Genomic DNA, 14,093 nt, shown 5'->3' with positions numbered 1-14,093 from the left:
TTAGGGAGAGTCACATCAAAATTCACAAGATACGGGCCGGGCATAGTGGTGCATGCCTGTAAACCCAGCACTCGGGAGGCTGAGGCAGGAGGATAGTTGCGAGTTCAAGACCAGCCTGGGCTACAAAGTGAGCTCAACACCAGCCTGAACTACATAGCAAGACGCTGTCTCAAAAAAACAAACAAACAAAAAACCAAAGAAAATTCACAAGATACTACTGTTCGCCCACTGCAGGATGGCCATGATCAAAAACTGTAAAATTATAGGTACTGGTGAGGAGGGTGAGAAATTGGAAGCCTTTTACATTGCTGGTGGAAATACAAAATGGGACAGTCACTATGGAAAATATTTTGGCAGTAACTCCAAAAATTAAAGAGTATCATAAGCTCCTGGAAAGTCCACTACTACGTACATACCCAGAAGTTTTGAAAACAAGGACTCACGTGGATACCTGAACACTGAGGCATACAGCAACATTATTTGTAATAGCCAAAGAGTGGCAGCAACCTGAATGTTCATTAACAGTTGAAAGGATAAACAAAACAAATCCCGTTACTCCAATGCCTCTGGCTAATTAAAACAAAAAAACAAAAAAACCCAGTTACCAGTGGGTAGGACTGTTCCTTGTGTCTAACTGTGCTTGCTCTGCAGTACTCAGTATATACTTATGAACCTAAAAGAACACATTCCAATACACTGTTCACAGTAATTATCTCACTAGTCATATTTGATGGATAACCATTCTGTCCTACCTGGTTCATTTATTCTGCCAAATGTATGCCTCGTGTTGTGTTTTTTGGTCTTGAAACACGTTTCACAAAAATCAAAGTCATCGCAGTTTCTGCATTTGAATCTGGATCCATTGATAGGAAACATTTGACAGCCATCACACCTATTTTTAAAACAGTCATTGAGTTGATTTAAAAAAGGTATTATTAATTAAACTTAATTCAAATAAAACCCTCCCTCCCAAAACAAATGTAGCAATCATAAAAATTAAAACTCACGTAACTCCAGGATGTACACTAGGCACCAACTCCATTTCTGACAACAATCCAGTCCAGTGAGATTGCTGGGGAAAGTCAACAATGATGTCTTTTCCATTGGCACTGAAAGCTAGGACAGAAAAACTACCTGAGACATCTTTATTGCCAATTTAAAATTAAAACTCACCTAGCCATGTAATATATCGGAATTCGTCGTATTTCAAAAATGGTATTTATCTTTTAGAGGTTTAAAGGTATATGCTAAGATACTTATAGATGAAATGAACTAGCTTCAAAATAATCAAAAGGGGATCATGAAGGAAGAGGCACATGAAAGCTCATCATACTATATTCTCTACTTTTGTATATATTTATCATTTTCCACCCAAAGGTCTATAATTACACCAACTAAAATAAATTTCTTTTCTTTTTTTGGTCTTTTTGAGACAGGGTCTTGCTACGCAGTTCAGGCTAGCCTTGAGCTCACTCTGCAGCCTAGGCTAGTCTCGAACTCACAACAATCCTCCTGCCTCAGCCTCCAAGTGCTCAGATTATAGACAAAGGCCACCACACCCAACTTAAACTCCATTTAGTACATTTGGTATGTTAGAAAATAAAAACCATATTACTAATGTCTCTTATCCTTTAACAAAAGTAAGGTGTGACTCAAAATACTAACTTAGAAACCACATTCTTTTCAAAATTTGCTTTGATCTGTAAATTTTTTAAAAAGTAAAATATCAAATAAGCCATTTGTTTTTGTATAAACAGAACTTTCAACAATGCCCCTCATCCACTTGGGAAGCACTACCACTGTGACATCGAAAGCATTTAGTGATAAAACAATAAGCATATTTATTTCTCATGCAACTGCTAAAATAGACATATCTGTCAGAGTGTGCCATATTTCAGGAAATTTCTATACCACATTAAATATAACCTGAGGAGAATTTTTGTTTCTAGATCCTAAGGCCCATAGTTGGTACATTTCCATTTCTTAAATCTAGTCCTAAATTTTTATTGAGTATGAAAAACAGAAACACAGTCCCTAACAGCAGGGAGGTGGTCTCACACATTGGTCCACTGAAGACCAAATGACAGGGCACATTAACAGAACTCCAACATCAGACAAGGCCATCCTGTGACTGATGGATCAAGGCTAAAACAAAGCCCTCCTTAACCCTGTATGATCAAAGTCAACTCTAATTCAAATAGCAAATATAATCACAAGTTCTTCTCTCCTGGCTAACATGAATGACTACTTTTGTACCGATCTTAATTTTAAGATCGGTACAAAATGTAAGTTTAGCATTACCCCTAATTTCCTCAAACTCTCTGCCAAATACTCAACACACTCTTCATGAGCTCTCACTGACATCCTTCAGGGAGACACCCAGGCCCTGGGCATGTGTCTTCCCACATTGCAATGAACTAAAACATCTGACTTTGTTCAACTGAGACATACTGTACTGATAGCCAAAAACCACTTCCTTCACACTCGGATTTTTTTTTACCTTTAAATTATGGGAGAATAAGAACTCTGAGGTAATGAAAAGCTAACATTTGGAACTTTGTTCCCTAGGTAATATTACCTTTCACAATTCCCACACTTTGATGAGTCACAGATCCCCACTTGTATTTTGGCGTGGTAACGGAGGCTTTGACCCGTACTTTATCACCGATTTTGATGTGAGAAGAAGAACTTGGTGGAGGATAGCCTAGAGAGTTCAGCAATAAACGCAATATAATTAGCATTCATTTCTGGGAACTCTGTCTCAAAGAAAAAACACAAAAGCATTTAATAAAGACAGTGCTCACCTATGAGTTCCACGTGAATGTACCTAACCCAGTAGGTGCCCCCTTTCTGCTGCCAATCACACTGCACATTGAGGTCATGCAGCCCATCTCTATCCAGCTTGATGACTTTGCCCACATCACCTTCACATACTTCTTCATATGTGCGACAGCATCTAACCATCATTCCCACCTAAAATTAAAATGAAAGTCCAGTCCAGTGTATCTAAATAGAATGAACCATTTTAAGTAGTAGTAATCTCTAAGATTCTGCTTAGTACCTGGAATGTAGTCTAAATATTAGTTAGACTAAATGGAACCAGAAAACTGGCTAGCTTTACATCTGGGTATGAAGTATAAAAGATGAGCCTGGATCAACTTGTGCCACAAAGGGAGCTGTTAAAGAATACCAGGCTCGCTCAAAAGCCGGCTCTGTCAAAAGGAAACACAGTCCTCAAGAATGTATCGAGTCCTAAAGAAAATGCATTCATCACCATAATAATCGCCGTTATAAGCACTGGAGCACCAATACATCATTCTGAAAACTGGTAAGTCCTCCTTGCAAAAAAATAAAGCAAGCATTTATTCTGCCTTTCCTGTAAAAACTATTATAAAATGTAACCAAAGCTGACAAGAAAAGTTTTCCCTGCACAGAAAAGAACTTAAGCTAATAAATTAAAAAAGGATGACAAAGTTAGAAAATTACTATCATGTAGTAACGGGGTTTAGTAAGTGTCTAAACCCCATCACTAAACCCCAGTGATGGGGTTTAGACAATGCACCAATGAGCATCCAGTGAGCTACAAGATGCAACAGTTAATGGAGAACCTGATCGTGGAAGGAGCAAGCTGGCAAGATCTAACTGATCCCACACTGCATGCCATCAACACAAGGCAGGATGGAGCACAGTGCGTCTAAGAAGTATTCCTGCCTAGGGCTCAGCCTGAGTTATCTTCTAACACTCTTACTTTAAACATTAGAGACAAAGGAAGATGCTAGCCAATACCACAAGGGAGCCGTCACAAAATCCAGAATACAAGACATTTCAAGAACACCGCTTTATCCATGAATAAATACATGGACTCAGGAGGCTGAGGCAGGAGGATCACCATGAGTTCGAGGCCAGCCTGGGCTATACAACTAGTTGAAGCAGGCTGAACTACAAAGTGTCTCAAAACAACCAACCAACCAACCAACGGGAAGGACTAAAGGATGTCAAGGGGGTGTTATGAAATGAATGTTTGTGTTTTCCTGAAAAGTCATGTGTTGAAGCCCTACCCCTCCATGCAGCTACATTAGGAAATAGGGCTGTTAAGGAATTAATTCAGGCTAAATAGGATCAGAAGGATGGGATATCCAAAAAAAAAAAAGGACTAGTGTCCTTACAAGAAGATACCAAAGTTACCTGCTCGCTCCTACTCCCCTTCCCCATCCTATGTGTGGACACAGGGAAAAGAAGGCCAGAAAGAAGTTCCTAAGCAGAAAACCCCTACGCAGGCACCTTGGTCTCAGATTTCCAGCCTCCAGAACTGTGATGAAGGAATGTCTGTGTTAAAGCCACCCGCTCTATGGTGCTGATAGAGTAGCCCAAGGTAGGACAAAGGGAAACTATTCTAGCCTAAAAGAGTTTTAAGAGACACACAACCAGGCCAGGGATATAGCTCAGTGGCACAAGTCCATGCCTGGCAAGTGCAAGGTCCTGAGTTCAATTCCCAATACCAAAAAAAAAAAACCACAGAGAGACACATGACCTAAAGAACAGGGGTACGATCTTGTTTATATGTGAATAACTAAACATAAAGAGCCATTTTTTGAGAAAATGAGAGAAACATGAGCAAGCAGTGGATATGAGATGATACTAAGGAATTATTTTGTGCACCTAATACTTTTTTTGGTTTTTCTCCAGTACCGGGAACCGAACTCACGACCTTGCGTTTGCCAGGCAGGCACTTTTGCCGCTGAGCTAAATCCCCAGCACTAAGGAATTATTTTGTTAGGTAACTTTGGTTAAAGAGCAACATCACCGTGTTAAAATCCTTCATCAGGATATACTGATATATTTACAGGTAAAATGAGGTACTTCTTAAGTTTGCTCAAATACACTAAAACAAAAGAATAAGGATATGAAAAAGAACGATTTAAGGTGGATAACGGAATATACAAAATACTACAAGTTAGATGGCAACGGGATTGTAAAAAAATATAAGAAAAACACGCGAAACTGAAATGTCACAATGGGGATGAGCAACATCACCTCTACACCAACTCCGCTGTGGACGGGGCCACCTTTGCTCTCCAGCTCAGGAACCCCTGCCCACTGCCCACTACTCCGTCTGCTAGCCACATGCACGGCTCTCTCGGAGGGCCCGAGCTGTGCTTCACACCACACCTGCCCACACAGCCCCCAACCGCCACCCTGAGCGCACGCTGACTCTGACCCCTTTACTCTACCCACTCCTCCAACAGTGTGCATTCCCCTCTGACAGATGCCAGACGTGGTGGGGTATGTCTGACTGTCTGCTGGCTCCCCGAGATCAGAAGCCTCTGTCCACTGAAGCTCAGCATATAGGAGAGGCTCAAGTTACTACTCACTTAATGAAGTAACAAGCCAGGGCCCAGCCTAAGATGACTCACCTGGATGTTCTCTCTGACATACACAGCATAATCATCATTACTCAAGAAATCAGCTCGTTTTTTGTAAGTCTGGCTCTCCGTCACAACAGCACCAGTAGACTACAAGACAAATACATTAGAAAAAGAAGAAAATGAGAATAGAAAAACCTAGTTTAAAGAAAAAAAGTCTGAAATTTGTAAAGCATAAATACTATATATGCTCTATAAAAGTCATCATTTTAAAAATACTAAAACCAATAAATAGTAAGCAGAAATGAAATCTCAAAAGCTGTAAGTATAGGAAAATTTCAAGGCATTTCCAAATGAATCCTATGAAACAATTTACTCAGGTGAGAAATCAGTGTCAGAAAACACGACTTTTTAATGAAATACTTCTCATGACTACACAATACCAGTAGATGTTTGAACAAGGGTCTGTTTTAAAGAAATCACAATATAGAAAACCCAATGAGCACTTTAATACCAAAACAGACAACCTTGTTCTGTGCCCAGCAGAACTGTGAGAGAGCCCTCTGGACAGTCCACAGGGGATACAGCTGGTTCTCCCAAGTAACAGAGCGAAGTGACACACACAGTATGTGGACCCCTGGATGGGCAGGGCACGCGCAGGTACTGACCAGAGAATAGGCTGCATCCTCCATGCTTTCCACCACCTCCTCATCCGAATACTCATCAGACACGGTATCTGCATCCGAGAGCTCTGTGATCTGGACATCGGAGTGGTCCAGCAGCCAGCCTACCAAGGCCTCCACACCTAAACACAAACACACACAGGCCACCATGAAGACCAACAGTGCTAAACTGTGAACCCATAAGCAAACGAGCACCAAAAAGGAGAATGCAATACCAGGCAAGCTCGACGCATTCCCAGAAGCACCAGTGAGGGACTTCAGAGCAAACTCAATGTTCCTGCGAGGAAAGCCCATTTCCATGAGCTGCACTACAATCGGCAGAGCAGGAGCCGGCGAGTGCTTGCGCCTCTTCGCCCTGGCTGGGCGGGTATGCTGCACAGAGATGGGCGTCGTGGCCTCGCTGGAGCTACAGTCCTCGAAGCCTGGGCTTGCTGGGTGAGTGGACTCCACAGCCAAGCACTGACACACGGCCAAAGCAGCAGCCTGGGCAGACAAGAAGTGTGTGGAGGTGTGTACCAGCACCCTCACTTAACTTACACACTAACCAAGTGTGAAAGACCAGTGTCACTAAGAACAGCAGTACAGAAGTACAGGAAGCCCAGATTTACAAGGGTACATTTTAAATGAATTGATAAAACGTCAGGAAACACCAATGCAAAGTTTCCCAGTTTAATGTAGAAAAAAATTTGGTCATCGAATAATTCTCCTGCCTCCTTCATCACACAGGGCCTGGAGAAAGACCCCCATGGATATATGAGCATGTAACCCATGCTGAACCCAGTTAATTGTTCAAAAAATTTACACAGGTCCAAAATAATGTTACCCTTAGCCTTCTCATTCTTTATCTAGGAAGATGTTCTGCTGCCTAGGCACAAGAACAGCTGATGCTAAGTAGCCATAATTATTATTTGGCATTATCATTTAAAATTTAAAATATACTTTTAAGAAAACACACATCTAGGAAAAAAGTCATTCACAATTTAGTACACTGGGTAAATCATCAAGGTTATGTGACTGTACCTCAAGTTCCTGTTTATCAAATATTGCCTTTACAGGAGATGGCTGGGTGGCTGAAGCCAGTAACTGCTGTAGGAGAATCATAGGGGGCTGTGGTCCTTCTGGAGACATGTCCCCAAGCTCAGGGGATATAGCTGCTCCATCATCTGAATTTAGAAACAGAACAGGTACATTCTATTTCCAACAGCAATACTTCATTATTATTAAAGAGAATGCACTGAATATTTTTAACCAGATCTAATTACTGTTTTAATTTCCACTTCTCAAATGACCAATGATGTTGAACGTTTTTTCATACATTTATTTGCCATTTGTATTTCTTCATCTGAAAAGTGTGCATTCATCTCAGATGCCCATTTTTGATTGGGTCATTGAATTTTGGGGTCTTCTGATTTTTGTGTAAATGGTCATACTCCCAAAACTGTTATACAGATTCAATGCAATCCCAACTAATTATTGTTTAATTAGGTGATACACAACTAAAATCTTCAGGTTCAGACATCAAACAAAAAGTAGGCTCTACACATTTTCCATTCCCTGTTTTCTGACCTCTGTGCTTCATCTGCTTATCCGTCACTTAAGGCCAGCAAAAGCTATTTCCCACGTTCCTACTCCTGGTCTAATTCTTCTACCTTCTCCTTCTTGCTAACTCTTGGCTTCAAGAACTCCTGCTACAGTCACATCCCATACTGCTATTTCTAGCTCTGACTTCTGCTAAAACCTGTACAGATCACTGTGTAACCCTAATTCTCAATGTGCCACTTGGTCAGAGTGATGCCTGAATTTTGTGCGTGGCTCTGCATGAGGTCTCTAAGACTGTGTTTGCCATAATCCCATTGACAGCCACTGGCCCAAGGACAAACACGCAGGATTCACAGTACTTTTCCTGCATTTGTTTGTTCTGTTTGGTGACAACTTCACCTAACCATTTACACCAGAGGGACTGGAAATCTTCCTCAAGAAGCAGTTAGAAGGGGCTGGGGATTTAGCTCAGCGGCAAAAGCACCTGCCTGGCAAGCGCAAGGTCGTGAGTTCGGTTCCTGGTACCGGAGAAAAACCAAAAAAAAAAAAAAAAGAAGCAGTTAGAAAATAATTCAGGCTTATGGGCCACATGGTCTCCATCGTAACTACTCATTTCTGCCATAACTATTCATCTCTGCCATTGTAGAGCAAAGGCAGCCAGAGACAAAGTATAAACCATGGCCGGGCCTGTTTTCTTATACACTTTTTTCAAAGGGCAGGTGCTGCTGTCACTTGCCCAACCCTGCTGTAGACACTCCATCGGGGCGCACGCTCTGCTCAAAGCATGGAAGAGGACCTGGCTCATCTGTCCCATTACTGTTCACAGGCCATCAGGCAATCACAGAAAAACCAACCCAATGCCCAGGTTCTGCTCCCTAATCCCTGGAGAGGCCAATTATTTTCAAAGTTCTTTAACATCTCCACCACTTAATGAATCTGCACTTCCAATCAATTTCTCTCACACTCAGCAGGTTTAAAAATATTTTCATAATACCTTCTCCTTCTAAGACCAGAAAGAAGCAGGCTCACATTCCACCTTCAGCAGACTTCCTAATCTCCTTTAAACACGTCACACTCACTGCTCTCCACACAACTCCAGCTAGAACATCGGTGTTTTTGCCGTCTTGCTGGTTTCGCACCGTTACTATCAGGCTGCTCCATTACAGTGTCTACTGAAAATTCTCTCCGCTTTTCATGCCTCCCCGGAAAACACCTTGCCACCTGACACAAGAGCAGTCTCCCTTTCCCTATCTCACATTTCAAATGCTCCTGTGCTCACCAGTAATTTAACCACCCAACTACCAACACTTGTCACACGCTCTCCCACCGCAACTGTCAGCAGCCTCAAGCCTCACCTGCTCCGAAAGGACAGCAGCTGACCTCTTCCACTCTAGCCCCACTGTTCATCAACAAGCCCCGAGCTGAAGCAAAGCAGCTGCTGCATATTCTCCAAAGACTCGCTGTCTCTATTCACGCCCCGAGTCCTCCACAGAGACTCGCTGTCTCCCAGAACCTGTCTGCTGCACCCTCAAAAGGCCACCTGCCCTCATCCCCAGTGGTCTCTGCCACTGGAATGCCTACGGCGCTGCACTCACACATCCCGCAGCACACGGCCCCACACAGTGCACTGCGCCGTCTGCAGCCATTCTCCTTCCCATTCCAACCCTACAGCGATGATCACAACCAAGGACTACTTCCCCTTAACGCTCAGCAAAATGTCACTCATTGCTGTTTTAAGACATTAGGATCAATGATCAAAACATTTTTCATGGCATTTTTTTCTATGAAGAGATACAAGCTCATTTTAGAACACTGAATATAGAAATACATAAAGAAAATAAAAATCAACCTCAACTCCAGCACTCAAATGTTAAACAGGTGAATCTAGGCTATATCTACAAATACATAGCATGGGGCTGTGGATCTAGCTCAGAAGCACAAGTGCCTACCTAGCAAGTGCAAGGTCCTGAGTTTAATTCCCAGCACCAAAATAAAAAAAACAAACCACAGACAGAGCACTATAGTTTTAGTTGTTTATTTACTCACTGTTTTCATGTTTCCACAGCACTAAACATAGCACATGCATCATCATTTTGAATGGCATCTTGGTATACCACTGCATGGACACCCTACATAACAGTCTTATTGTCTCCAGTTTTTCAATACCAAAAAAGAAGCCATGATGGGGACTGATAAACACTCTATCTTCATCCTTTTTCATGTAACAAATTCCTTCAAGATGACTGGCTCAGGGTACATCAACCTTTAAGGCCCACCCAAAATACACACCGAGACCATTACAAAAAAAGGAAAAAAGTACCACCCCCCAACAACCTGTCTGATGAGACAACTGCATTCATGGCTGCTGAGAGCAGGTGGTCAGGTTATTTACCTTTCTTATATAAGCTGTATCTCCCCTCTTACCTTTTAAGAACTGTTTGTTCAAATCCTTTGCCTATTTTTCTGTCAGAGTAGCTGCCTTTCTTATAAATCTGTAAGAGCTTTCTTTAAAAAGATACCTGTATGGGGGCTGGGGATATAGCTCTGCAGCACAGCACCTGCCTGGCAAGCACAAGGTCCTGAGTTTGATTCCTGGTACCAAAAAAAAAAAAAATACCTGTATGAACAGTTCCAGTCTCCTGAACAGCTGGCTGAGACAAGATCTGCCTCAGTTTATCTTGGTGGGAAAGCAGTGCCCACCCTGCTTTCAGTATGTACAGCTTTAACTGCTGGCTCCGCAGTAGATCCAGGTCTACCTGTCCTGTGGAATACAAGAATCCAGTAAGAGCCACACACTCTCCCTGGGCTCCTCTCACCAGCTGCGCCAGCTCTCAGATGCAGCGATAAACCATGTCCTGCTCCTTCCAGGGAAACATCTTCTAACTCTGTGGTCTTCCTCCTTCCTTTCAACAAACTGAAGTGAGGGTCAGAACCACATTTTAGCCATGGCTAGCTTTAGCACCTATTTCATTTCTAATTGCAGAAATTTTAACTGATAATTAGGTCACAAAATACTTCCAATTTTTCTTGTAAGATTTCCTCTGAAAAAATTCTGTCAGACTCAGCCAGCCTTGTAACTGATGAAGACCCCAGTTAGCTGAGAGCAGACCAAGAAAGCCACCAGAGTACAGGCCTGAACTGCAGGTGTGGCAGGAGTATCCTCAAGCAGGGTATGGCAGAGATCTAAAAGACAGCAAGGGAACCCGAGGTGAGGAACAGTAGGGACCCTGGGCACTGAGCCTGACCAACTAGCAGACAGGTTTGTTCACTATCACAGGAATGGGAGGTTACTGCAGAAGGTGGGCTGAATTTTAGACAGGCTATGATCACATGCATGGGCCCTCCAGTCCGGTATGCAAATTCTAGATACAGGTAAAGGTTGTTATAAAAAATGGTAGAGCCGCAGTAAGACGTTAGGGAAGAAACGGGAGAAAACTCCAGAGTGGGCAGAATGAATCAGAAGTTCAGGTAAAACCACAAGGATTTCCAGTGTAAAGAATAAACAGGGAAAGCATCTCTGAAGACTACTCATGTGCAGTCAGGCGTGGTGGTGAACATCTCTAATCCCAGCACTTGGGAGGCTGAAGCAGGAGGATCATTATGAATTCGAGGGCAACCTGTGCTTCATTGTGAGTTCAAAGCCAGCCTGAACTACATAGTACAATGCTGTCTTACCAAAAAAAAAAAGAAAGGGAAAGAAAAAAGACAAAAAAAAGAATACTCAGGTACTAGGAAAGGAAAATCACAGGAGCAGTACTAGAGACCCAAAGGAAGAGTTTAAGTAAGCATGGTCAAAGTCTTGCTTAGCCCACTGTGCACACAAAGGAAGGCAGAACCAATACAAAGTCCCATGGAGCTAGCACCAAACAGGCCGTGAACAAAATTCCAAAAGGGTGGCTGAGTCACAAGGCCACGAGCTGGAGGGTAAACAGAGGAAGGGAACAGACTCCTCGTCTAAAAGCCTGCTCAGAACAAGTGCTGGCACTGAGAAAAGGGGTGAGCGCTGAGTTCTTCACATGAGGTTCCAAACACAAAGTCGAAGACTGACTCACAAACACTCTAATCGCCATACACAGCTTACGTTCCAACTCAATTCAACAAACTGTACGTCCATGTGAATCCCAAGATATCAGCAGTTGTAAGAGCTCACTCTTAGACGTGCTATGTCACTGCTTTTCACTGATGAAAAGCAAACACTGCCCAAGCAATGCTAGGTTAAGACTGCAACTCTTTCACCAAGAAGCATCACGCACTGACCTGTGAAAGCCTGCTTAGGGGATTTCTTTATTTTGTGCTTTTCCAGTTTGCTTCCGGCAAGGTTCACCAACTGAGCCCAGACAGACAGCATGGGCTCTGTGAAGGGCAGGTTGGTCACGCTGAAGGCCACAGCAGGGAGCTGGAGAGAGGACACAGAAACTGTCACAGTGTGACCAAGGAGATTAAAACACGAAACAGTCTGAGTCCTAACTCTGAAATACCACAATACTCCATCACTTCATATCTAGAACAATTTTAAAATATGACGTTAATGGGAAGACAATATATATATATAAAACTATCACCTCTATCAACTTTTTCTTTACTAATTAGTCAACAATAATTACATCAGCATGATAGTTTCTGTCTCTTAGATATGTGCTATACATTTCAAATGTTCTGTAACATACATTCCTATAATAACCCACAACAGTATTTTACAGAAAGGTACAGTGAAACTGCCTCTGGGTTACACCAAAATAACATGTATCACTCATCTTCCCTATGCTTCCCTAACTCACAGTAACTGCTAAGTCTTGTCACTAACACGTAAAGAATCACTTTAAGGTTTTAAAACTGAGCTTTTAATAAAAAGTGTATTTAATAACTTCATGTTTAAAAATAATTAAAACTGGCTTATAGAGTACTAATGTCCTCAGATCTTTGGGGCTAAAGAACAACATGTGAACCACTGCTCGCCCCTGTGAGACCAGCCGGCTTCTCCCAAAGCACAGCTAACACAGGCAGAAGGAAGTGGTGCTCCTGAAGGTAGATGAGAAGCGCAACTCCCTTCGGGTTCTAACGTCAGCAGCCAGCTCTAGTACCACGTGTCATTACTCAGTCCACCTACTGGTTTCAGCTGGCTCAGTGGGCAAACACGGCACGTGCGCATGTCCGAGAACTGCACGGTGATTCTGCCCTTGGGAGTGATGCGAGTCACGGTGCCCTCTCCAAACTCATCGTGCATGACCTGACCCCCAAGGCGCAGGCGACCGTCGATGCCTCCAATCACAGCCAGGACTGCCATGAGGCCCCCCACTTCAGGACTCTCAGAGTCAGGAAAGTAGTCTTCTAACTGGGCCTAGTGCAGATGTCAAACAACAAGTTTAACAAGGGATGCCAACAGAGCAGCCCCTCTTACAAATTTACAACAAAATGTAACTCTTGTAATTTCTTTAGGAGACAGACTCACACTAAGTTACCCAAACTGGCCCCGTATTCCTGGGCTCAGGTGATCCTCCTAACTCAGTCTCCCAAGTAGCTGACATTACAGGTATGTGCTACCACATTAATTTTCATAAAAATTTCTTCAATGATTCTTTCCATTAAAAAGATTTTACACGTCTTTAAATAAAAGGCAGTGTTTAGATAGATAATTTAAAAGTAAAATTCACATTCGACAAATAATAACCAAGCTTGATGGGTGTGGTGATGTATACCTGCAATCCCAGCACTCGAGAGGCTGAGGCATGAGGACTGCAAGCCCAGATTGGGCAACTCAAGTGAGATGCTGTCTCAAAATAAAAAATACAAAAGGTCTGAGGATGTAGCTTAGTGCGAGGGCAAAGGCCTTGGATTCAATCCCCAGTACCACCCCCAAAACAAACGACCAAGTTCATTCCAAACTGTGGAACGCACCCCTTCCGAGAGCTTCCCCACAGAGCTGTGGGCGATGGAACGGAGCTGGGAGTTGATGTACTTGTTGATGAGTCCGTTCCACTGAGTCAGAGAGTGCAGGGTGCGCAGCAGCGCCACCACCTCCTCCGCCAGCGTGCTGCTGTGTGTGGCAGTGAGAGAGGCCTGCGGTCGAGCCCTCCGCCTCCTCAGCGCTGACTCTGGGGACGAAGGGGAGAAGTTGCACTGTGTGCTGCCTGCCACCGGGAGCCGCAGTGAGAAGAAAGCCACCCACCTCTGAGTAATGGGGTATCAGTAGGGCAAGTGGTGAGCAAACTGCCCAAGAAGCCAGCCAGCTTCTCCACAAGGCACTTCATGTCCCTCGCCCTTTCCGTCTTATCCCACGATGGAAGGACAGCCTGCAGTAGGTGCACGGCTAAAATCTGGTCAGAGAGAATTAAGTGAGATGTTTTACAGAAAGTCATTATCTGACAGATTAAAGCTTTACAGATTTTTCTTTCACTTTTGCCTCTATAATACAATTAATCAGTGAAATTGATATTTAATCAATTAATGATAAGGATCATCATTTTTAAAAGCTACATTATAAACGCATGTATTTAATTTAAACATAGTT

General features: G+C 43.0%; 1 protein-coding gene across 6 annotated transcripts in view; it reads right to left on the bottom strand.

The window, feature by feature from the left end:
* The window catches only part of Herc2 (HECT and RLD domain containing E3 ubiquitin protein ligase 2), a 184,367-nt gene that overhangs the window by 83,040 nt on the left and 87,234 nt on the right, over positions 1–14,093 (bottom strand). For 5 of the 6 annotated variants that reach the window (XM_013507678.1, XM_013507680.1, XM_013507681.1 and 2 more), the window contains 14 exons: positions 13,752–13,899; positions 13,481–13,677; positions 12,693–12,923; positions 11,843–11,981; positions 10,203–10,346; positions 8,074–8,103; positions 7,067–7,209; positions 6,262–6,529; positions 6,032–6,168; positions 5,415–5,513; positions 2,805–2,973; positions 2,579–2,704; positions 1,008–1,116; positions 753–892 (listed from right to left, as the gene is read on the bottom strand). In XM_013507678.1, coding sequence (XP_013363132.1) covers positions 753–892; positions 1,008–1,116; positions 2,579–2,704; positions 2,805–2,973; positions 5,415–5,513; positions 6,032–6,168; positions 6,262–6,529; positions 7,067–7,209; positions 8,074–8,103; positions 10,203–10,346; positions 11,843–11,981; positions 12,693–12,923; positions 13,481–13,677; positions 13,752–13,899 — 2,080 coding nt within the window. The remainder of the gene's footprint in view (positions 1–752; positions 893–1,007; positions 1,117–2,578; positions 2,705–2,804; positions 2,974–5,414; positions 5,514–6,031; positions 6,169–6,261; positions 6,530–7,066; positions 7,210–8,073; positions 8,104–10,202; positions 10,347–11,842; positions 11,982–12,692; positions 12,924–13,480; positions 13,678–13,751; positions 13,900–14,093) is intronic. The other variant, XM_005410402.2, reaches the window with a different exon arrangement.

This window comes from Chinchilla lanigera, unplaced genomic scaffold, assembly GCF_000276665.1.
Source record: "Chinchilla lanigera isolate Chin_1 unplaced genomic scaffold, ChiLan1.0 scaffold00132, whole genome shotgun sequence".
Taxonomy (NCBI): Eukaryota; Metazoa; Chordata; class Mammalia; order Rodentia; family Chinchillidae; genus Chinchilla; species Chinchilla lanigera.
This window is presented reverse-complemented; position numbering and strand designations above follow the sequence as displayed.